The sequence below is a fragment of the Carcharhinus amblyrhynchos genome, chromosome 28 (genome assembly GCF_965287045.1).
Source record: "Carcharhinus amblyrhynchos chromosome 28, sCarAmb.v2.hapA, whole genome shotgun sequence".
NCBI classification, from domain to species: Eukaryota; Metazoa; Chordata; class Chondrichthyes; order Carcharhiniformes; family Carcharhinidae; genus Carcharhinus; species Carcharhinus amblyrhynchos.
Genome location: NC_137351.1, coordinates 15,295,157 through 15,317,457, shown reverse-complemented (window position 1 = coordinate 15,317,457; position 22,301 = coordinate 15,295,157). Strand labels below are relative to the sequence as shown.

At 43.4% G+C, this 22,301-nt stretch overlaps 2 protein-coding genes and 5 non-coding genes across 7 annotated transcripts in view; 1 reads left to right on the top strand and 6 right to left on the bottom strand.

The window, feature by feature from the left end:
- Positions 1-173: 173 nt before the first annotated feature.
- On the bottom strand, positions 174-8,304 carry rpl4 (ribosomal protein L4). The gene is made up of 10 exons (XM_080214197.1): positions 8,244-8,304; positions 6,547-6,718; positions 5,342-5,448; positions 4,921-5,059; positions 3,103-3,227; positions 2,801-2,930; positions 2,169-2,325; positions 1,624-1,707; positions 961-1,081; positions 174-467 (listed from the first exon to the last, which is right to left on the bottom strand). The coding sequence occupies exons 1-10, from the start codon at positions 8,244-8,246 to the stop codon at positions 375-377; spliced, it is 1,131 nt and encodes a 376-aa protein (XP_080070323.1). The 5' UTR covers positions 8,247-8,304; the 3' UTR covers positions 174-374.
- LOC145359726 (small nucleolar RNA SNORD18) lies at positions 1,834-1,905 on the bottom strand. Its single transcript, XR_013889631.1, has one exon. It is a non-coding gene; the product is annotated as a small nucleolar RNA SNORD18 (small nucleolar RNA).
- Positions 2,540-2,607, bottom strand: LOC145359727 (small nucleolar RNA SNORD18). Its single transcript, XR_013889632.1, has one exon. It is a non-coding gene; the product is annotated as a small nucleolar RNA SNORD18 (small nucleolar RNA).
- On the bottom strand, positions 3,002-3,068 carry LOC145359728 (small nucleolar RNA SNORD18). Its single transcript, XR_013889633.1, has one exon. It is a non-coding gene; the product is annotated as a small nucleolar RNA SNORD18 (small nucleolar RNA).
- LOC145359730 (small nucleolar RNA SNORD16) lies at positions 3,706-3,805 on the bottom strand. Its single transcript, XR_013889635.1, has one exon. It is a non-coding gene; the product is annotated as a small nucleolar RNA SNORD16 (small nucleolar RNA).
- LOC145359729 (small nucleolar RNA SNORD16) lies at positions 5,118-5,217 on the bottom strand. The gene has a single exon (XR_013889634.1). It is a non-coding gene; the product is annotated as a small nucleolar RNA SNORD16 (small nucleolar RNA).
- A 441-nt stretch (positions 8,305-8,745) lies between the features above and the next one.
- zwilch (zwilch kinetochore protein) overlaps positions 8,746-22,301 on the top strand; it is a 47,063-nt gene continuing 33,507 nt past the window's right edge. The window contains exons 1-4 of the mRNA XM_080214480.1: positions 8,746-8,884; positions 16,318-16,369; positions 17,307-17,402; positions 19,339-19,457. Of these exons, the coding sequence (XP_080070606.1) occupies positions 8,832-8,884; positions 16,318-16,369; positions 17,307-17,402; positions 19,339-19,457 (320 nt within the window). The 5' untranslated portion in view covers positions 8,746-8,831. The remainder of the gene's footprint in view (positions 8,885-16,317; positions 16,370-17,306; positions 17,403-19,338; positions 19,458-22,301) is intronic.

The following is a 22,301-nucleotide window of genomic DNA, read 5'->3' as shown; positions in this document are numbered from 1 at the left end:
GAGGCAGCAGTACTAACCATGCTGCCACATTCCTGAAAGTGGTGCTTGTTGGACAAATCTACCAAAGAGCTAGCACAAAGACCAATAGTCTCCTTTTGTGCTGGTATAATTCTACTAGTGGCAAGCTGTAGATGTTGCAGCACCACCAAAACAAATGATCAACCAGAACTGTTGCCCAATCTTTGAATTCCACAATAAGATAATTTCCTGTTCAATTAACTCATCATTGACAATGATCATCAATAAAACAACTGATCTGGACAATGGAAAAAGCTGTATTATATATTTTAAATAGATTTTATTCAGACAAAACCTATATGGCAATGTAAAGAATCCAGATGACAACATGAGCACATGTCTGCAAAAAGGGAGCTTTATTTTGGTGGTGTCACCGGTGCTGCTGCTGCTGGAGCCGGTGCTGCTGCTGTCTCTGCTTTCTTTTGCCTCTTCTCTAGTTTGGCTTTGTACTGAAACAAAGAAAATCAGTTCAGTATTCAATATCCACACCAACCTAATTTCTTAGAAACTGGATTAAATTGCATCTCTGCACCAACACTTAAAAAATATTTGGGCCAGAATCAAAAAAAATCCTGAATTACTTGATTAGATACCAGCAGCAAATCTGACTCAAATTTGAAAATTAATTCTTTGAAAAACATTCCAGCATTCAGACTCTGGGAAAGGCCACTTTGCCCTCTGGTGACAAAACTGTTTTCCAACCAGTTTTTTTGCCTATATTTTCTGACGAGCATTGAGATTAATTATGTACACAACATTTAGGCTATGATCAGAACCCAGCAATCAAAAGTTAATAAAGCATTCCAACATTTTTAGTGCAATTCCCACCAACTCAACTATGACCCTCTACAGAATCCAAACAGTTTAACTGGCCATCAAGGATCAAACATGGCCAGACATCCATCAGACCTCAAGCACAAACCAATACATAGCTGCACTTACATTCCTTTCCTGCAGGAGGATTGCATGGCGTCGTGCAGTCTTGGCATATGGATTCAGTTTCATCATGATCCTCAGGTTCTTCAGTGGGTTCTTCTTGAGTACCCGGCGCTGAACCTTTTTACTGTGGAAAGTATGAACAAAGGTTGTAATGCAGAGGGGCACAATAAAACAAACAGGTCCTTAGTTTCAGTTTCTCTGGCTCAGTAGTTAGTGTGGCAGCAGTTCAAGTCTGTGATCTGTCGTGCCTTGATGGAAAAGCAGCACAATCAGTACATTGCACTAATACAGGTGGCCGTGACACCTAATGGTGCACGTCTACCTCTAGGTTGGCAATAGGTGGATAATGCCAAGTTAGTTGACATTAGCATGAATGTTGCTTCCTTAGATTCATTTTAAACACTTGTCATGTTCCCCACTCCCAGGCAATTATCCCAACTTTAGCTTCATGTTAGTCAAAACATGAAACTTCTATTCATATCACAAGGTATGAAAAACATGAACCATGAAGTGGATCATTATCATTCTGTCTAACTCCAGAATACGCTAACTCCAATACACAAGTTGTGCATTCACTTTAATTCCCATTAGATGCATGGAATTCAACCAAAATCCCAGGGCAACAAAGTTCAGCTCAGAAAAATCAGGCGAAACACTCCAACTTACTTTGGTGGACGAAGAGCCTTCTGGATTTCTTGACTCTTCATGATGCGACTCAGATCTGTGTTTGTCATCTTGTGAATAGGAAGGCTGGATTTCAAAAATAAGAAACAAAAGCAGTAAGGGTACAAGCAATATGAAAACTTAAACCACTGGTGTATTTAGCAGGGAATTAGGCCATTACACCCACTGCAACAAGCAATTTGTGCTCTCTCAGACATCAGAACTTCCACTACTATCACGATTTTTCAAAAACACGGACCATGAAGTGGAATCTCATCATAAGATTATAGCTATCCCACTGGGCAAAATTGGGGACTAAAGAAAACATGGAGTTCAGCAGAGTAGGAGTGCTGCCACTGGCCTTCAACTTCCTGGATTAGAGATGAAAGGTCCATGGGGTGCAAATCATGATGCTCATACACTTAAAAAGTGAAACTTTGACAAAGACAGTAACTTCACACAATGGGAGAAAGTAGAGAAGGATGAAAGCACAAAGAACAACTTAGATGAAGAGATTCATTGCTTCCCACCTATCCTCAGAGGCTTACTTGTATCCAACCTTCAATTTGGAAGGCTTGCGCCAAGTTCCATACAGGTCATCCAGCTTACGGAAGGCACTCTCTGTCCAGATGCAGAACCGCCCTACATGGCCACCAGGAGCAAGTCTCAGGACATTTAATTTGTTGACGTTGAGAAGAGTTATGCCTGAAGGTGACAAATGTAAAGCAGCATTAGATTCTCTGCTGAGTACAACTACCTTCAACTCAAGTAACATAATAAGCTGTTTACAAAAAGCAATTGCCAACAGTGTAAAAATGAATTTGCCCATGCCACCTGGGAGCAATTATACACAGCCCAGTACCATCCTTCCCCCAGAATGAACTGAGCCAGAAAAGAGCAGAGTTAAACCTCTACTCCTCAAGTCAGAACTTCCACTCATCACAAGTTCAGAAACACGGACCTTGAAGTAGAATCTCATCATTCTATCCAGCTCAGAGCAGACAATTAGCTGCCCCCACCCCCCAGGTCTTTAACAATACATTACTGATCCTTCTCAAGTTGAAAAACAGTTGTCCCCAAAATGATTGTTGTATTAATGAAAAATTGACATCAGTAAATGCACTCCTGCACATTAGAACACATGTTACAGTGCCAACACTGCCCCCTCCAACAAGATTACCTGGGATGTTTCTGAAAGCTCTTACAACACCATTGTCCTCATTGTAGATAATGCATGGGCCCTTGCGCCGAATGCGACGACGGTTCCTCATTTTACCTTTGCCGGCACGCATACGCTGGGAAGCATAAACCTGCAGGGATAAAATCAATCCCATTTTGATCAATTCCAAGTAATGGTCAATTGTTTTTCTAAAATTCAGCCAAGATCAGATCTTCCAACTCATCTGTCATCAGAAACACGGACCTGAAGTGAAATCTCATCCTCTCTCTGTATATCACTGATTAAGGAAGAGAGTTGCTTGCCTTTTTGATATCATTCCAGGCCTTCAGTTTCTTTAGCATCAGAACAGCTTCCTTTGTCTTTTTGTAGCTTTCAATCTTGTCTTCAACCACAAGTGGGAGCTCTGGTATTTCCTCAATGCGATGACCTGCAGATACTTATAAAATTAGTTTCTGAAAAATTCAAATCCCAATTTGGCTGCACAGACAACTCCAAATACAAAGTTACAAAGACCTAAATCAGAACTAGTCAAAGCAAAGATTTCCCATCTGAGCAATAATGAAAATGTCTTCTGCTCCATGCATCTCTTGCTACTGGAGTCAATAACATAATAATTGGGTTAGAACTGCTTACAGCTAATTCTTAGGATATTGAATTACTTACCAAGAACAGCAACATAAACAGAATTCATTTTAACAAAAGGGAAATGGGGTTTAATTATTTGAAAATTTTTGATGGGCAAACCAAATGTTGCCAGAGCCAGCAGTCAAAAATGGGGCCAATTAGCCAAAAAACAATGCACAACAGCACATATGAAATTAAACAGCTGCTCTTGGCTGGCTTTGAGGAAAACTTAAATTCCAAGTCGCTCAAATTTGAAAATCTCCATCAACATGTCCAGGAGCTGCTCAGATCTAAATGGTCGTCATGTGTCTGCACCAGTATAATAACAGAAGGCAACTGTCACTGTGCACAGCATTAGACGCAAATTACACCATCATAGCAAGTCCTGCCAAGTTTCAGAGTACCACTCAAACTATGGCACTGAAGCCCATTTCAAAACAGATCTCAAAGATCTGCCTGTAAAACACAAATGTGGACCCTCAGTACATAGGACTGGGCAGCACAGTGGTTAACACTGCTGCCTCAGTGCCAGGGACCAGAGTTGGATTCCCACCTTGAGTCACTGCCTGTGCAGAGTTTGAACGTCTGCCCCATGTCTGTGCAGGTTTCCTTGGGCACTCTGGTTTCCCCCCTACTGCCCATACTAAATTCTCCCTCAGAATATCTGAACGAGTGCTGGAATGTGGCAACTAGGGGATTTTGACAGTAACTTCATTGCAGTGTTAATATAAACTTACTTGTTAAAATAAATTAAACTAATTCCCACTAGCAACATTTCAAAATCCTTGCACTCAAACATTTTCTGCCTTCAATGCTACTTAAATTCATAAATGCGAGGTCAAAATTGGAACATATTTCAGCAGACACAAGTAACCCACTCATCTTTTTAATTCCAGAACATCTCACCTTGATGCAAGCAAAGAAAACTCTACAATTATACTCATTGTAATCTCCAAAGAAAAAAATCCACTAAACCAAACTACTCTTAACACTAGGTGTGCCTTTTCAAAGGCATTGTTGTCATTTACTTACTAGGTCACTGCACTCAACAGAAAGCAATTTACAGCAGCCAACATGAGTGAAGCCACTTTGGGGGGGATCACTAATCTCACTGATTTCTTGGACAGAAAATTATAGAAACCCTACAGTACAGAAAGAGGCCATTCAGATCATTGAGTCTGCACCAACCACAATCCCACCCAGACCCTACCCCCATATATTTTATGCATTAAATCCTCCAACTTACACATCTCAGGACACTAAGGGGCAATTTAAGCATGGCCAGTCAACTTAACCGGCACATCTTTGGACTGTACTACCAAATGAAGTATCAGAATGACATGTGCTTTGACCATTAACAACAGGTTAAAATCCAACAAGTTTATCTGGTAGCATGAGCTTTCAGAGTCATTGTAGCATTTGACCATTAACAATTTTCAAAGCACTGAACTTTTATTCAGCGTGAACCAAGCATTTTAACCTCTGCACATTTATACCTTTTGACAGGACCAAAGCAGGGAGGGCAGATGCAGCCAGAGAAGAGCAGATGGCATATCGCTTCTGGGTTATATTCACCCTGCGATGCCAACGGCGCCAAGTCTTTGTGGGAGCAAACATACGGCCACCACGACACATCTGATGTGGGTTAAGGTGTATAACTTTGCCAAAATAAACACCACTGGACATCCATTTCTGCTCAGATTTCAACATTCGTCACTCCTCTGTACCAGCTTAATGACAGCAGGCAACTGCCACTGTGCACAGTGTAAGACGCAAATTACACCATCATAGCAATGAGGAATATTAAGCCAACAAATTACATAGCACAAATGAAACAGATTTGTTTGTTAAAGCATTGAACACAATGATTGCAACAGTTAGTGTGCATCTACAATGTTTAAACACAAAATAGGATACATTGCCAAAAGCACCCTGGCCAGAGCGATGGGTGCCACCACCTCGTACACGGGGAATACGAGCTACAGCCCTCCCAGTACCCCATGATTCAGCACTGGTTTGGTGACCTGAAAAAAATAAACATTTGTTTTAATACAAATAATGGAGTAAATTTCCAAAGTCATTGACTAACCTACACTGACAAGTGAATTCCAGTTTGTTAACTATCACCATTCAGTAAGCTGTAAATAACTAACACAGTATCAAGCATACAATCACAGACAGAATGAAAAAAGCCATTCACACATCCATGCCAGTGCTGATGCTCCATACATACTTCCTTCCACCCCTTCATCTCATCTGCACATCCTACTACTTCTTGGTTAGTTTATCCATTTTCTATTCTCATCAGCTATTTTCTATGGTAGCGTTCCATATCAAACTACTCTCCGTGAGGGGCTGAGACAGACTGGACAGAGATTTGTTTCCCCTAGCAAAGAGATCAGTTACCAGGGATTGATAGAAGGATTAAATGGGACATTATTTCACCCAGAAGGTGAAAAGTGTCTGAAATCCAACACCCAGAATGGCAGTTGAAACAGAAGTCCTCAAATCATTTAAGGATCTACACTTTAAGTGTTGCAACCTGCAAGGTTATGGCTCATGTGCTGGAACGTGGGTTTAGAACAGGCAGCTAGTGACACTATCAAAAAAGTAACATTTTGGGCACAATCTTAGTTCCTTTCAACTTAAATCTATATTTATAAAATCAAAAACATTTCTGCACAAAATACTTAAAAGTGAGCTGCTACTCAGGTAGTAACATAATAGTCATGCCCCTTCATGCAATAGGATGAATTTATCTTCAAATGTTAACCCTTTTAGAATAACTAAACATATTCCACTTCCAAATTCAACTTACTAGATACAAAAAAATGCTGGGTTTACTTTTATATTTCTGAATTCCAGCATCCATTTAATTTGTTTCCATATAGTGCTTGCAAGTAGCCTTCACTCCAAAAAGTTAAGATCTAGATGAGTACAAAAGTTTAATACTGACAGGCTCAGGGGTTGAATGACCCACTCCTGTTACTCTTCTAATGTAAGAAGTTCAATCAAAACAGTAACTTCAATCTGTTACACGATTAGACCACAGACTAAATGGAAGAACAACAGTCACAGAAGTAGTCTTCCCTAAATTAGTTGAAAAGATCAGTATACTTTACCTGCCTCTGCACTCACAGCATATGGCTGTCTGCTGTTTTTGCGTAGATTTGTGTGAACAAAGGTCACAATATCTGGCCGAATAGGAGCCTTGAAAACAGCAGGCATAACAACATTTTTGCCTGATAGTTCACCCTTGTCACTGTATACGGTTATTAACGGTCGAGCACATGCCTGAAATGAGAAAGAAAGCCATTAGGATACAATGTTGCAGAAGTCTGAACCCCAGTTCAGTAGTACAATTTATTACCCAGGTCTCTTGCCACTCAGTGATATTGAGACCCATCCTCTGGCCATGGGCACTTCTGATGTGGATATGCCGGCATTAGACTGGGGCAAACAGCAAAAAGTCTGACAACACCAGGTTTAAGTCCAACTGATTTAGGGACTGAATCAGTCTATCAGCTCGGTTTGGCTATCAGCAGAGACTGATAGCCAAGTTCCGCACACGAGGACGGTCTCAACAGGGATCTTGGGTTCATGTCGCACTATCTGTAACCCCCGTGACTTGCCTGGGTTTGCAAAACCTCACTTACTGTACTGTCTGGAGACAATACACATCTCTTTAACCTGTGATCAGTGCTCCTTCCACTCACATTGTTAGCCACTTTAAGACTTGAACAGCAGGTTAGGTGTAAAGATTTGCACTCTAATCAGTAATCTGTAAACTGTCTGTGTTTTATATGCTCTGAGGCCAGAACTCTCCATTCACCTGACAAAGGGGGTGACCTCGAAAGCTAGTGAGTTTACTATCAAATAAATCAGTTGGACTTAAACCTGGTGTTGTCAGACTTTTTACCATGGGCATTTCCTGTAACCAGACAGCTGCCAACCATAAGCCGTAACTGAAAGGTGCTCAGTAAGGCACCTGAATATGTAATAAACCACACATACTCAACTCTGTCAATATACAGCACCACATTTAAAAATCACTCAAATTCTTCCGATAGTTATCACACGAAGTTAGGTTATTTTCAGGAAATACCTCAAATAAACAAACACCCCTATTATTTCACGACTCGAGAGCCACCCTGCTACATAAACAGCCAAAAATGCCTCAAAAGGCAAAGCGTGAATAACTTTCCCTTTAGTGGGTTACAATTTTTAAAGATTTGTGATGATCCATAAAAAGACGAAAGTATCAACAGTACTGCGATTATTCTATTACGTTCGGGGCTACGATGTCAAAACCACTTAAAAGCCATTTCTCTAATACAAAAAAGTTGGCAAAAACACGAAAAATAGTAAATATACGAAAAATCACGTTTAGTAAAAACACCCAACCACATGGCGCCGCTTCATTCAGCAAGGCCTCGCTTGGAAATGAACCCCCTTTATTTACAAAACATCAAGCAAATCTGAAAGTCCAGCACTTAATCCCAAATTAAGAAAACTGACAGTGGAAAATTGTTAGAAGTGAACTTTCTCATCACCAGATTCTGCTCCGTGTCGTCTATTCGCAGCTCTTTATTAAAGAGGCTTCCAGGAGACAACGTGTCTCTCCCTCCCCCACCCGACTATAAAATGGCGGCCCGGCCTCCGCATTACTCTCTTTCACATCAAGTTTAAATTTATATATATATATATATATATATTTTAAAACTGAACGTTTTCTAGGTGCTGGGAGGGTCCCGCGGGGTGCTGGAGCGGGGTTGAAGCCGAGTTTTAACAACTTTAATCACCGGCTTTCCTCTCTCACCATCTCCGCTGCTGCTCCCCGCACTCGGGATGGCGGCGGCCGGAAAAAGGAAGAACCTATCACCGCCGCGCCCTTAAATAGAGGCCGCCGCCGCCGCCCGCCCGCCTTGTCCCCTCCCGCCTTTTCCCCCCTCCCCCCTCCCCGGGTAACACAGCTGGCAGCCCGGCCACCGGGACCCAGACGTACGTTCACAAACCGGCTTCCCCCTCACCAATCACACATTGAAAACCAGTAAAACATCCCTTTTGCCTTCAGGTAAAGAAACTAAAATATCGCCGGCACTATTTTCTTTTAGCGGCGGCACTATTTTATAGCGCGGTAATGCGGCCGCTGAAATAAAATTTGCTTTTCTTTTTGATTAAAAAAATCATTTCAGACAATAGTGATTCTATGGCAAAGTTGTTGAGCGTAAATCCTTCGTCTAAAATAAGTAAATTAATTAAAATATTTGGACCGACTATCGGCGGAAGTGACGGCCGAGAAAGGCGCGCGCCGGGCGGCGGTTTGAATTTCTGTCGGTTTTATTTTAACAGTTGGGTTTCTTTTGTGGCGAATTCAGATTCATTTCTCCTCACAGCCCCGTTTGGAATGGACTCTCTCGCCCTCCAGTCTATCCGAGGCTTCCACACCTTCCTTCTGGGGTAAGTGCCTAGGAGAGCTGTTGATGCAACCCAAACTCCTGCTGTTGTTGACAAACGATGTGGAGAAAGACTGGGGTAAACACAGCAAGAAGTCTCGCAACACCAGGTTAAAGTCCAACAGGTTTATTTTGGTAGTATGAGCTTTTGGAGCCCGAATAGTGCTCTGAAAACTTGTGCTACTAAATAAACTAATAAATAGACTTTAGCTTGGTAAGACTTCTCAGTTGTTGAGAAAACACCCCGCCCCCAATAATGCTTGTACTCTCTCAGAAGACTAAGGAAATTTGGTATGTCTGCTATAGCTCTCACCAGCTTTTACAGATGCACCATAGAAAGCATTCTTTCTGGTTGTATCACAGCTTGATATGGCTCCTGCTCTGCCTAAGACTGCAAGTTTTGGACTGTTCCCCCTCATTTTGGGGAGCTACCTTTTTACTTTGTCCTGATTTAACTTGAGTTTGTTTATTTGCTTTGACCTAAAAGAGGCCAAGACTGCAAGAAACTACATAGGGTCATGAATAAAGCCCAGCCCATCACGTAAACCAGCATCCCATCCATTGACTCTGTCTACACTTCTGCTGCCTCAGCAAAGCAGCCAGTATAATTAAGGACCCCTCGCTCCCCAGACAGTTTCTCTTTGACTTACTTCCTTTGGAAAAAGGATACAAAAGTCTGAGGTCACATATCAACTGATTCAAGAACAGCTTCTTCCCTGCTGCTGTCAGACTTTTGAATGGAACCAGAAGAGCTTTGACAGTATCAATCTGGGCTCGAAACGTCAGCTCTTTTCTTTCCTTACAGATGCTGCCAGACTTGCTGAGATTTTCCAGCATTTTCTCTTTTGGTTTCAGATTCTAGCATATGCAATAATTTGCTTTTATCCAGACTTTAGAATGGTCTTACTTTATATTAAGTTGATCTTTCTCTACACCCTAGCCATGGCTGTAATGCTATATTTTGTACCCACCCTTTCCTTCTCTATGCACAATATACTTTGTCTATATAGCATGCAAGAAACAATACTTTTCACTGTATGCTAATAACAAATCAAATTGAATCCTTCATTGAAAATTGAGTGAAGCTGAGTTCTTGTCTCCTCACCTCCTTCCCTGGATAATGATATGATTTATTACTGTTACAGGTATTGGTATACAGTGAAAAGTATTGTTTCTTGCACACTATACAGCCAAAGCATCCTAGTTATAGAATGTATGGGGAGAAAGGATAGGGTGCAGAATGTCTCATTACAGTTATTGCTAGGGTGTAGAGAAAGATCAACTTAATATAAGGTAGATCCATTCAAAAGTCTGATGGCAGCAGGGAAGAAGCTGCTTTTGAATTGGTTCTTATGTGACTCTCGGCTTTTTGTATCTTTTTCCCAATGGAAGAATTTGGAAGAGAATCCTGGAGTGGGGTCAACTCCATTAAGAATTGAGTGCTGCTGAGTTGTTAGCTCCTGGGAATGGGAACAGAGGAGCAATGATCATTGACTTGAAGAATAGGGTGGGTAATCTTCTATTTGTCTGTCTCTCTCTGTCAGTGATGTTGCTTTATAGAGAAACATCTACAGAAACAAAAACAGAAAATCTCAGCAGGTCTGACAGCATCTGTACAGAGAGCACAGAGTCAACAGAGGATGATCATCAGATTCCAGCATCCACAGTAATTTGCCATGCATAGAAACAGAAAATGGGAGCAGGAGGAGGCCTTTTGGATCTGCTCTGCCATTTAATTTTGATCATGGCTGATCATCCAACTTTAGCCTAATCTCGCCTTTCCCCTATAGCCTCTGATCCCCTTTGTCTCTTGGAAACATTCAATGTTTTGACTTCAACTGCTTTCTGTGGTAGCAAATTCCATAGGCTGACCACCCTCTGGGTGAAGAAATTTCTCCTCATCTCTGTCCTAAACAATCTATCCTGTATCATCAGACTGTGATCCCTAGTTATCGATACCCCACCATGGGGGACATTTTTCTTGTGTCGACCCTGCCTAGTCCTCTTAGAATTTTATAGGTTTCTATGAGATAAGAACATAAGAAATAGGAGCAGGAGTAGGCCATCTAGCCCCTTGAGCCTGCCCCGCCATTCAATAAGATCATGGCTGATCTGTCGTGGCTCAGTTCCACATTCCCGCCCTCTCCCCATAACCCTTAATCCCCTTGCCTATCAAAAACCTATCAACCCGCGTCTTAAAAATATTGAGCGAGGCAGCCTCCACCATTTCAACGGGAAGAGAATTCCAGAGATTCACCACCCTTTGAGTGAAGAAGTTCCTCCTCAACTCCGTTCTAAACCACCCCCCCTTTATCCTGAGGCTGTGCCCTCTAGTCCTACTGTCCTTTCTGAGCGGGAAGAGCCTCTCCACCTCTATCCTATCCATCCCATTCAACATCTTATACGTCTCAATGAGATCTCCCCTCATTCTTCTAAACTCTAACGAGTACAAGCCTAGTTTATTCAGCCTCTCCTCATAGTTCAACCCCCTCAACTCCGGTATCAGCCTAGTAAACCTCCTCTGCACTCCCTCCAAGGCCAAAATATCCTTGCGCAAGTGCAGCGACCAAAACTGCACACAGTACTCCAGCTGCAGCCTCACCAGTGCCCTACACAGCTGCAGCAAGACCTCCCTACTTTTATATTCAATCCCCGTCGCTATGAAGGCCAGCATCCCATTCGCCTTCCTGACCACCTGCTGCACCTGCAGGCTGGGTTTTTGCGACTCATGCACAAGGACCCTGAGGTCCCTCTGCACCGTCGCATGCTGCAGTTTTTCACCATGTAAGTAATAGGCCTTCCTACCATTATTCCTACCAAAGTGGACAATCTCACATTTGCCAGTTCCTGGCCCATTCGCCCAGCCTATCTAGATCCTTCTGCAGACTCTCCACACGCTCCGCACAATTTGCCGTTCCACCAATCTTGGTGTCATCAGCAAATTTCAACACCATACACTCGGTTCCCTCCTCCAGATCATCTATATAAATGGTGAATAGCTGAGGCCCCAGCACCGACCCCTGGGGCACTCCACTAGTCACCAACCGCCAATCTGAATAGCACCCATTGACCCCCACTCTGCCTCCTATTTGACAGCCAATCCTCTATCCACACTAACACCCTACCCCCAACTCCATGCCCCCTGACCTTCTGCAATAACCTCTTGTGAGGCACCTTGTCAAACACCTTCTGAAAATCAAGAAAGACCACATCCACCGGCTCTCCTCTATCCACCGCCCTAGACACGTCCTCATAGAACTCCAATAAATTCGTCAGACACGATTTCCCCTTAACGAAACCGTGCTGCATCTGCTCTACCAAACGATTCTCCTCAAGATGCCTCGCTATTTTCTCCTTGATCACGGATTCTAACATTTTTCCTACAACAGACGTTAAACTAACCGGCCTATAATTCCCCGCCTTTTGCCTGCCACCCTTCTTAAACAACGGCGTAACATTAGCCGTTTTCCAATCTTCTGGCACTTCCCCGGAATCCAGCGATGTTTGGAAAATAATCATGAAGGCATCCACTATCACCTCCGCGATTTCCTTCAGAACCCTTGGATGTATTCCATCCGGTCCTGGGGACTTGTCCACAATCAGCCCCCTCCAGTCTGTCGAGCACCGTCTCACTAGTAACAATAATGTCATTCAGGCCCTCCACTCCTACCATCTTTCCATCGCTAACACCCGGCAAATTATTCACGTCCTCCTCCGTGAAGACCGAAACAAAAAAGTTATTCAGGCCATCAGCCATTTCCCCATCCCCTACCACTAAGTCCCCCCTCTCATCCTCTAAGGGTCCAACATTAACCCTAGCCAGCCTCTTCCTTTTTATGTATTTATAAAAACTCTTGCTATCTTTTTTATATTAAGCGCTAGCCCAGCTTCATAGTTTATCCTCCCCTTCTTTGTCAATTTCTTTGTCGTTCTTTGTTGACATTTAACCTCTCCCAATCCTCTTTTCGCCCACTACTCTTAGCTACTCTAAACGCCTCCACTTTTAATTTAACACTTTCCTTCACCTCCTTCGTTATCCACGGCTGATTATCTCTCCTCCTCCAATCCTTTTTAACCATCGGAATAAATTTCTGCTGAGCACCAAGAAAGATCTCCTTAAAGATCCTCCACTGTTCCTCAGCAGAACTACCTTCCAACACACTCCCCCAATCAACATTCGCCAATTCCTCTCTCATCCTACCATACTCCCCTCTGTTCAAACAAAGGACACATGTCCGGGAACCCACTTTCTCCTCCTCCATCTGCATCAGAAACTCCACCATACAATGATCACTCTTCCCAAGAGGATCCTTCACCACAAGGTCCCTAATTCTACCCACCTCATTACATAATACCAGATCCAAGATAGCTCGCTCCCTCGTCGGCTCCAACACACACTGTTCCAGGAAACTATCCCGGCAGCATTCCAGGAACTCCTCCTCAAGCCCACCACGTCCGACATGGGTCGACCAATCAATATGTAGATTGAAATCCCCCATAATTACCGCCGTTCCATTCCTGCACACTGCATTTATTTGCGCGTTAATAGCCCACCCCACCTCCAGATCATTATTCGGGGGCCTATAAGCGACACCTACCAGCATCTTCCTCCCTTTGCTGTTCCTAATCTCCACCCACAACGATTCCACGTTCTGCTCTTTGGTTCCTATATCATCCCTTACTACCACCCTGATGCTATCCTTAATCGGTAGAGCTACACCCCCCCCCTCCCTCCCCCCCTCCCTCCCTCAACACTTGATACCCCTGGACATTCCGCTCCCAGTCCCTGTCACCTTGCAGCCACGTCTCTGTAATGGCCACCAGATCATATCCATTTGTGCTGATCTGCGCCACCAGCTCATCCACTTTACTCCGAATGCTTCATGCATTCAGATAAAGTGCCTTCATCCCAGCCTTCACCTGTACCCTATTTGCAGGAACGCCACCAACCATACTCACGCCCCCTACTCCTTTCATTATTGGGACATCCTTGGCCTCCCCCCTTACCTGCACCGCCCCCCACACACACACACACACACACACACACACACACACACACACACGTTTAAAGCCCTATCTACAGTCCTATTTACACGATTAGCCAGGACTCTGGTCCCAGCATGGTTCAGGCCCACCCCATCCCACCTGAACAGGTCCCACCTACCCCAATACTGATGCCAATGCCCCATAAATTCAAACCCATTCCTCCCACACCAATCCCTGAGCCACCCATTCACTTCCTTAATCTTATCAACCCTACACCCATCTGCACTCAGTTCAGGCAGTAGTCCAGAGATAACCACCTTGTCAGTTCTACTTTTTAATTCCATTCCCAGCTTTTCAAACTCCCTCCCCAGATCCTCAGTTCGCATTTTGCCTACATCGTTGGCACCCACATGTACTACAACGACCGTATTCTCACCCTCCCACTCCAGGTTCCTCTGCAGCCCAAATGTGACATCCTGGACCCGAGCACCAGGCAGACAACACACCCTTCTGTGCACTTTGTCATCGTGACAAAGGACAGTGTCAATACCCTTAACCACACTATCCCCAATTACTACTACATTCCTTTTCACCTTCTCTTTGCCTAAGACCTGTGTCTGCATCACTGTACCATGTGCAGTTTGCTCACCAAGCTCACCGCCCTCGTCCTTGTCCACACTGGAAGCAAGACCCTCAAACCTGTTATGCAGATTGAGAGGCTGACACATTTGGCCCCCACCCTCCTTCCTCCAGTCCCCACCCTCCTTCCTCTCCACAGCCCCCTCCTGTTCCTGACCCTTAGAGTTTGCCAGTCTGGGGGGGGGGGGGGGGGGGGGGGGGATGCCTCTTGCACCCCATTATCAATGGCACCCTCCCTCCCCTGATGAGCCTCAGTGTCTGTAGCTCAGAGGCCAGCTCACCTACTTTGAGCTGGAGCACCTCCAGCAACCAGCACTTACTGCAGACATGGTCACTGGGAAGGACCCTGGGGTCCACCAGCTCCCACATCATACAGAAACAGCACATCACATGCCCCTCCATTATTCCCTGTAGTAATATTGAATAAATGTAATGCAAACTTACCTGGCCCTTTTCTCCTAAGCCCTAGTCTCTCACTCTGCTTCCCTCTCACTCCACTACCCACTGTCTACACCAGGCCTCCTTTTAAATCTGGCGCTGTTTAAAAGCCTGCTTACCCACAAATCCCTGCTCTCCACTCCCTTTGAATTCTTAAAGCGGTAAATACAAAAAGCCCGCGAAAATGCTTTTAAATAATTTAAACAGTTCTACAAGGTAAGTTCGAATTACACACTAAAAAGCCCGCGAAAAAGCTTTAAACTTATTTAAACAGGTAATTTCTTACCTGACTCTCTGCTCCTTCACTCGCCTGCTCCAGCAAACAATGGAAGGCTTCACCCGGTGAGTACCTGATTATTTAAACCACCACCACCCCGCCGCCCCCCCCACCCCCCCAGAGCTGTTTGAAGTGAGGGATGAAGAACATTACTTCAAGCAGCATCATTCTATCCTAATTTTAGCTCCTGATTTCCCACTCTCGCACTCCCACTCTAGTTCCTTACTTCCATAGAACCAAGGAATTTCTGTAGAACAGAAGGAAGTCATTCAGCCCAGCAAGTCCGCACAAGTCCTCCTCGCCCCCACCATCCTCGTACGCCTGTGTGTTTACCATGACTAATACACCTAACCTGCGCATCATTGGACATTGGGGCCCAATTTAGCATGGCCAGTCCACCTAACTAGCATGTCTTTTGGACTGTGGAAGGAAAGCGGCATACCCAGAGGAAAGCCAAGCAGACACAAAGAGAACGTGCAAACTCCACACATTTCTTTTTCCAAATGCTGATGGACCTTCCATATACTTACAGCATTTTATTTCACTCTTAGATTTCCAGTTTATTTTTATTTGTAAATAAAGTTTATTTATTAGTCACAAGTAAGGCTTACATTAACACTGCGATAAGGTTACTGTGAAATTCCCCTAGTTGCCACACTTTGGCGCCTGTTCGGGTCAATGCATCTAACCAACATGTCTTTCAAACTGTGGGAGGAAACGGGAGCACCTGGAGGAAAACCATGCAGACATAGGGGAAACCATGCAAACTTCACACAGACAGTGACCCAAGCCAGGAATTGAACCCCGATCGCTGACACTGTGAGACAGCAGTGCTAACCACTGTGCCAACATGCCACCTGAAATGTTAACAGATATCTTAGTGCTTTAATAACGCAAGATGTTTTATTTTGTTTGTACCACAGTGTCAGAGATACTTGATTCCATGTTGAGCTCTGCATTCTAGAAGTACATAGCTAAGGCCTTCATTCTAGAATACAGAGAAAACATGTTGAGAGAGTTTCAAGAAGGAAGAAGCATCTGTCTCAAACGTTGAAATACAAAATGAGATTGTGTCAATACATTTGTTCTGCTTCTAGACTCTGTGACCAAGAAAACAAAGGGATGTTAAAGGAGCCCATGCTATATGAGGTAATCTACTTGGAACAATCTGAGTATTTTGTTTTCTCCCGTGCACCGCTTCTGTGATCCAGCTCCATCGTACTGGGTCTACGGTGTCCTACTCTCTCACTTCATGCACAACCAGACCCCCATCTCCAGTACTTTAGGTTTTATGTTCTTGAACTTAATCAACGCATTTCAGTAGTGGATCAGTACAGTGCACCTATTGGACCCAGCAACAGCACATGCTCATTGCACAGTTCTCCTATACAACTGAAACTTTAATCTGCTAAATCATGGTTAAAAAAGTAGGTTTTTTTTAGTCTCCTTCCCTGGGAGTTACCAATGGGCTTTACTGCCATTCAGATTCTGGGAGGCAATGGCACAGTGATATTGTCGCTGCACTATCAATCTATGGACCTTGGGTAATGATTTAGGAACCTGGGTTTGAATCCCACCATGGCTGATTTGAAAATATCTGCAATTAAAATTGTTGATTATTGTGGGGAAAAGCAAACAACTGGTTCACTAATGTTCTTTAGGGAAGCAAACCTATCATCCTTATCTGGTCTGGCCTATGTGAGACTCCAGACCCACAGCAATGTGGTTGACTCTGTTCAAGAGCAATTAGGGATGGGCAATAAATCCAGGCCCAGCCAGCAAAACCCAGATTCCATAAACAAGTAAAAAAAAAATACATGTGAACTCTGTCTGCTGTGACCACCCTACTTTCTCCTCCCCATTATGTCACAATGTGCTTTGTACAATGTGATTGAAATTTAGAATTCATTAGGAGGGAAATTACCTGTGTCCATCTTTGTTTTGCTGCTCTCACCCATCAAAGTAGAACATCAATGTACTATGCTAACTTCCTATCCCTCTACCAGTACTGTGTTTTCTATTGTTTGTGGATAGGTTAGACTTAATTTAGTTTGAGATTTTCACTCTTTTCTGGGGTATCTTTTAGGATGATGTCCAGGTGCATATTGTAAGTGAAGTGAAAAAAAGTCCCTTGCAAGCTTTCTGGAAGGAGAATGTGCCCATCTTTATAGCGGAGAGAGCAGTAAGTATGTAAAGTTAAGTAAAAAGTAATTCCATGATTTACTGAGACAGGTTTACTGGAGGTTCACACATGTCAGTGGTGGGCTTTATGTGACATACTTTTGAGACCCATTATCATTCAAGATTGAAGTAAAATGTGTTTAATGGGGTGGTTTGACTTGATATCCGTGCTCTTTAGCTTCTCACTATTCCAGCAAGTTAAAAGGAATTGCTGCAAAGAACTGCAAGTGCATAATAACCATTTCTCAGTGATCCATTGCTTGTTTCTGTGTTCTTTATTGTTGAGATTTTGTGGCTATTTAGGGTAATGTTTTCATTTCCAGCCTAGCTGGCAGTGATTCATGGGGTACTGCAGGGATCAACGCTAGGACCCTAGCTATTCACAATGCATATTAATGATTTAGACGAGGGAACTAAATGTAATATCTCCAAATTTGCAGACGACACAAAGCTCGGTAGGAAGGTGAGCTGTGAAGTGTTTGCAGAGATGCTTCAGTGTGATTTGGACAAGTTGAGTGAGTGGGCAAATGCAAGGCAGATGCAATGTAAGGTGGATAAATGTAAAGTTATCCACTTTGATAGCAAAAACAAGAAGCGGATTATTATCTAAATGGCTATTAAGAGAGGGGAATGTGTCCTTGTGCATCTTAAGCATGCAGGCACAGCAGGAGATAAAGGTATATGGTATGTTGGTCTTCATAGCCAAAGGTATGAAAGAGTACAGGAGCAGGGATATGTTGTTGCAATTATACTGGGCCTTGGTGAGACCACACCTGGAATATTGTGCAGAGCTTTGGTCCCCTTATTTGAGGAAGGATGTTCTTGCTGTAGAGGGAGTGTGGTGAAGGTTTACAAACTGATTTCTGGGATGGTGAGACTGATGTATGAGGAGAGATTGAGGATTATATTCACTGGAGTTTGGAAGAATGAAGGGGGAATCTCCTAGAAATCTATTAAACTGAGACAGGTTGGATGCAGAAAGGATGTTCTTGATTGTGGGGGTGTCCAGAACCAGGGATCATAGTCTAAGAATATGGATAGGGTAAACCTTTTAGGACTGAAATAAGGAGAAATTTCTTTACTCAGAGTGGTGAGCCTGTGGAACGTGTTACTACAGAAAGCAATTCTGATCAAAACACTGTATGTTTTCAATAAGGAGTTAGGTACAGCATTTGGAGCGAAGGGAATCAAAGGATATGTGGGAGAAGGCAGGATCAGGTTATTAAGTTGGATGATCAGCCATAATCATAATGAATAGTGGAGCAAATCTGAAGGGCCAAATGGCCTACTCCAGGTCCTATTTTCTATATTTCAATGTTTCATCCTTATAATTTGGGTTGCTGCTTTGCTAAATTTGAATTTATTTTTCTAACAATGAATGAGAGCAATTAAGCATTGGAGTTAGTGCCCTATCACAGCTGCTGTTTGCTGATCGGAAGAAACAATATAAGATAAAAATTTTGAAAGGACTGGTAGGAGTATATTAAATACAAGAAGAAAGAACTGAGCATAAGAGACGATCTTTTACTTTCATGTAATGAACTGAGCAGATCCATTGTATAATATACACCTGCAGAAATCCATCTGATGACTTGAGTTGGCAGAATCTTTAGCAAAGCGATGTTGAACGAGCCTCAGTATCGCTATTTTAGAAATGGCCTGAGTTTCACGCAACTGATTCCTACCTGTTGCTGATGCTAAATTGCATGTAAACATCTAGTCGGAAGAGGATTGGTATTGGCTTTGGTACCCCTACAAGTTGAATAGCCATTGATGATCGCTGTTTAAGGTCACACTTGAAGGAGTTTGGGAATTCTGAGTCATTATGGGAGACATGGCTTTACACAGAACTACCATCTCTTGATGAGCTTTGCAACCATGCTGCCATTGTATTATTTTCAATTGATTGGCCTAACTGCAGTTCTCTCTGTTTGCAGCCAGTTAAAGTAGATGAGGACCACATGGAAGACTCCTATAATAATGAAATCAACGATCTATCATCTAGCAAGTTAGAAGAGAATATGGGGCCTTTGCCCCTCTCTGTCATGAAGGCAAGGTAATCAGCAAAGTAAAAGTTTGACAAGGTACCTCACAAGAGGTTATTGCAGAAGGTCAGGGGACATGGAGTTGGGGGTAGGGTGTTAGCGTGGATAGAGGATTGGTTGTCAAATAGGAGGCAGAGAGTGGGGGTCAATGGGTGCTATTCGGATTGGCGGTTGGTGATTAGTGGGGTGCCCCAGGGGTCGGTGCTGGGGCCTCAGCTATTTACCATTTATATAGATGATCTGGAGGAGGGAACCGAGTGCAGGGTGTCGAAATTTGCTGATGACACCAAGATTGGGGGAACGGCAAATTGTGCGGAGGGTGTGGAGAGTCTGCAGAAGGATCTAGATAGGCTGGGCGAACGGGCCAGGAAATGGCAAATGGAATTTAATGTTGGCAAGTGTGAGGTGGTCCACTTTGGTAGGAAAAATGGTAGGAAGGACTATTACTTACGAGGCGAAAAACTGCAGCAGGCGACGGTGCAGAGGGACCTCGGGGTCCTTGTGCATGAGTCGCAAAAACCCAGCTTGCAGGTGCAGCAGGTGGTCAGGAAGGCGAATGGGATGCTGGCCTTCGTAGCGAGGGGGATTGAATATAAAAGTAGGGAGGTCTTGCTGCAGCTGTATAGGGCATTGGTGAGGCCGCAGCTGGAGTACTGTGTGCAGTTTTGGGCGCCGCACCTGCGCAAGGATATTTTGGCCCTGGAGGGAGTGCAGAGGAGGTTTACTAGGCTGATACCGGAGTTGAGGGGATTGAGCTATGAGGAGAGGCTGAATAAACTAGGCTTGTACTCGTTAGAGTTTAGAAGAATGAGGGGAGATCTCATTGAGACGTATAAGATGATGAATGGGATGGATAGGATAGAGGTGGAGAGACTCTTCCCGCTCAAAAAAGACAGTAGGACTAGGGGGCACAGCCTCAAGATAAAGGGGAGGCGGTTTAGAACGGAGTTGAGGAGGAACTTCTTCACTCAAAGGGTGGTGAATCTCTGGAATTCTCTGCCCGTTGAAGTGGTGGAGGCTACCTCGCTAAATATTTTTAAGAAGCGGGTTGATGGGTTCTTGATAAGAGAGGGGATTAAGGGTTATGGGGAGAGGGCGGGAAAGTGGAACTGAGCCACGACAGATCAGCCATGATCTTATTGAATGGCGGGGCAGGCTCGAAGGGCTAGATGGCCTACTCCTGCTCCTATTTCTTATGTTCTTATGTAACGACTAAGCTAGTAATCTATATACTGGAGTTATTTAGATTTAGAAAAATTGGATTCTTGTGAGGCAAAGTGGCCAACAGTTTTGCAGAAGTGCTGTTTATTGCTCTGATTTTCTACCCAAATAAAGTGCACTTTGAGATTTAAGAAAAACCAATGTTGGTTCCTTGAGAAGGCTCTGTGAATTTTATTAGAATATTAACTGTATGCTCTCCCTCTTTAATCCCCTCCCTATACAGCTCAAAAATTATTTTTTTTTCAGGAATATTTTCTTCGTAACTTAAACTGAGAACTGTATATTAAGGGAGAAATCACGCAACTACTGTGATTTCTTAAAGAAGATCTGATTTCTTCAATTTGGTTAATGATTTGATTGTTTGGTACGTGGGAGTTAAATTACATCTATAAAATGAGAAGAGCCATGCCAAAGACAGATTACGTTACATCTCACTGATTGTTGGTGATAACCACATTGAAGGATTAATGGAAGTAAAATAACTGCAATTTTTAATGAGCATTGTGTGCTGAGATGAAAGTGAAAGAGCAGTTTTAACATAGTTCTCGAGTGCAAGTCAATCTCCATTGGAACAATAGCCATAATTTCACCTGTAAATTTTTAATGTGATAAGGCATAATGTTGGAGCAGAAAATGGGCATCTTTACACCTGATCTGGGAAGCCTCCAGATGTCTAATAGTTGCCAGAACTGGAACAGCTTTTCATTTTTAATGATAGCCTTTGTTTTTGATTTGTGCAAAAATTCATCTGGTTGTTTGACAAGGTGCCGCATAGGAAACTGTTAAATAAGTTAAGTGTCCATGCTGTTAAGGTAAGAGGATTGGTTGATAGGCAGAAGACAGAGAGTGGGGATAAAGGAATCTTTTTTTAAGGATGGCGCAGTCGGTGACTAGTGGTATGCCTCGGGTCACTGCTGGGATCACAACTTTTCACAATACACATTAACGAACTGGAAGAAGGAACTGAAGGCACTGTTCCTAAGTTTATAGATAAAACAAAGATATGTAGAGGAACAGGTAGTGTTGAGGAAGCAGAGGGGCTGCAGAAGGACTTGGCAGGTTAGGAGAGTGGGCAAAAAAGTGGCAGATGGAATACAATGTGGAAAAGTGTGAGGTTATGCACTTTGGAAGGAGGAATGGAGGCATTGGCTATTTTCTAAATGGGGAAATGCTTAGGAAATCAGAAACACAATGGGACTTGGGAATCATTGTTCAAGATTCTCTTCAGGCTAATGTGCAGGTTCAGTTGGCAGTTAGGAAGGCAAATGCAATTCATGTTGAGAGGGCTAGAATACAAGAGCAGTGATGTATTTCTGAGGCTCTGGTCAGACCTCATTTGGAGTATTGTGATCAGTTTTGGGCCCTGTATCTAAGGAACGATGTGCTGGCTTTGGAAAGGGTCCAGAGGAGGTTCACATGAATGATCCCTGAAAGAAGAGCTTGTCGTTTGAGGAATGGCTGAGGACTCTGGGTCTATACCCTTGGAGTTTAAAAGGATGAGGGAGAATCTTATTGAAACTTACAGAATACTGTGAGGCCTGGATGGAGTGGACATGGAGAGGATGTTTCCACTAATAGGAAAAACTAGAACCAGATGGCACAACCTCAGGCTAAAGGGATGATCCTTTGAAACA

Coding starts and splice junctions, on each gene's coding strand:
- rpl4 (XM_080214197.1), bottom strand. Junction 5,449..6,546: donor TGCTGTGAGTGCAGAGGCAG/GTAAAGTATACT, acceptor TATTTTTTTCAG/GTCACCAAACCAGTGCTGAA. Junction 2,326..2,800: donor AGCTTTCAGAAACATCCCAG/GTAATCTTGTTG, acceptor TGTCACCTTCAG/GCATAACTCTTCTCAACGTC.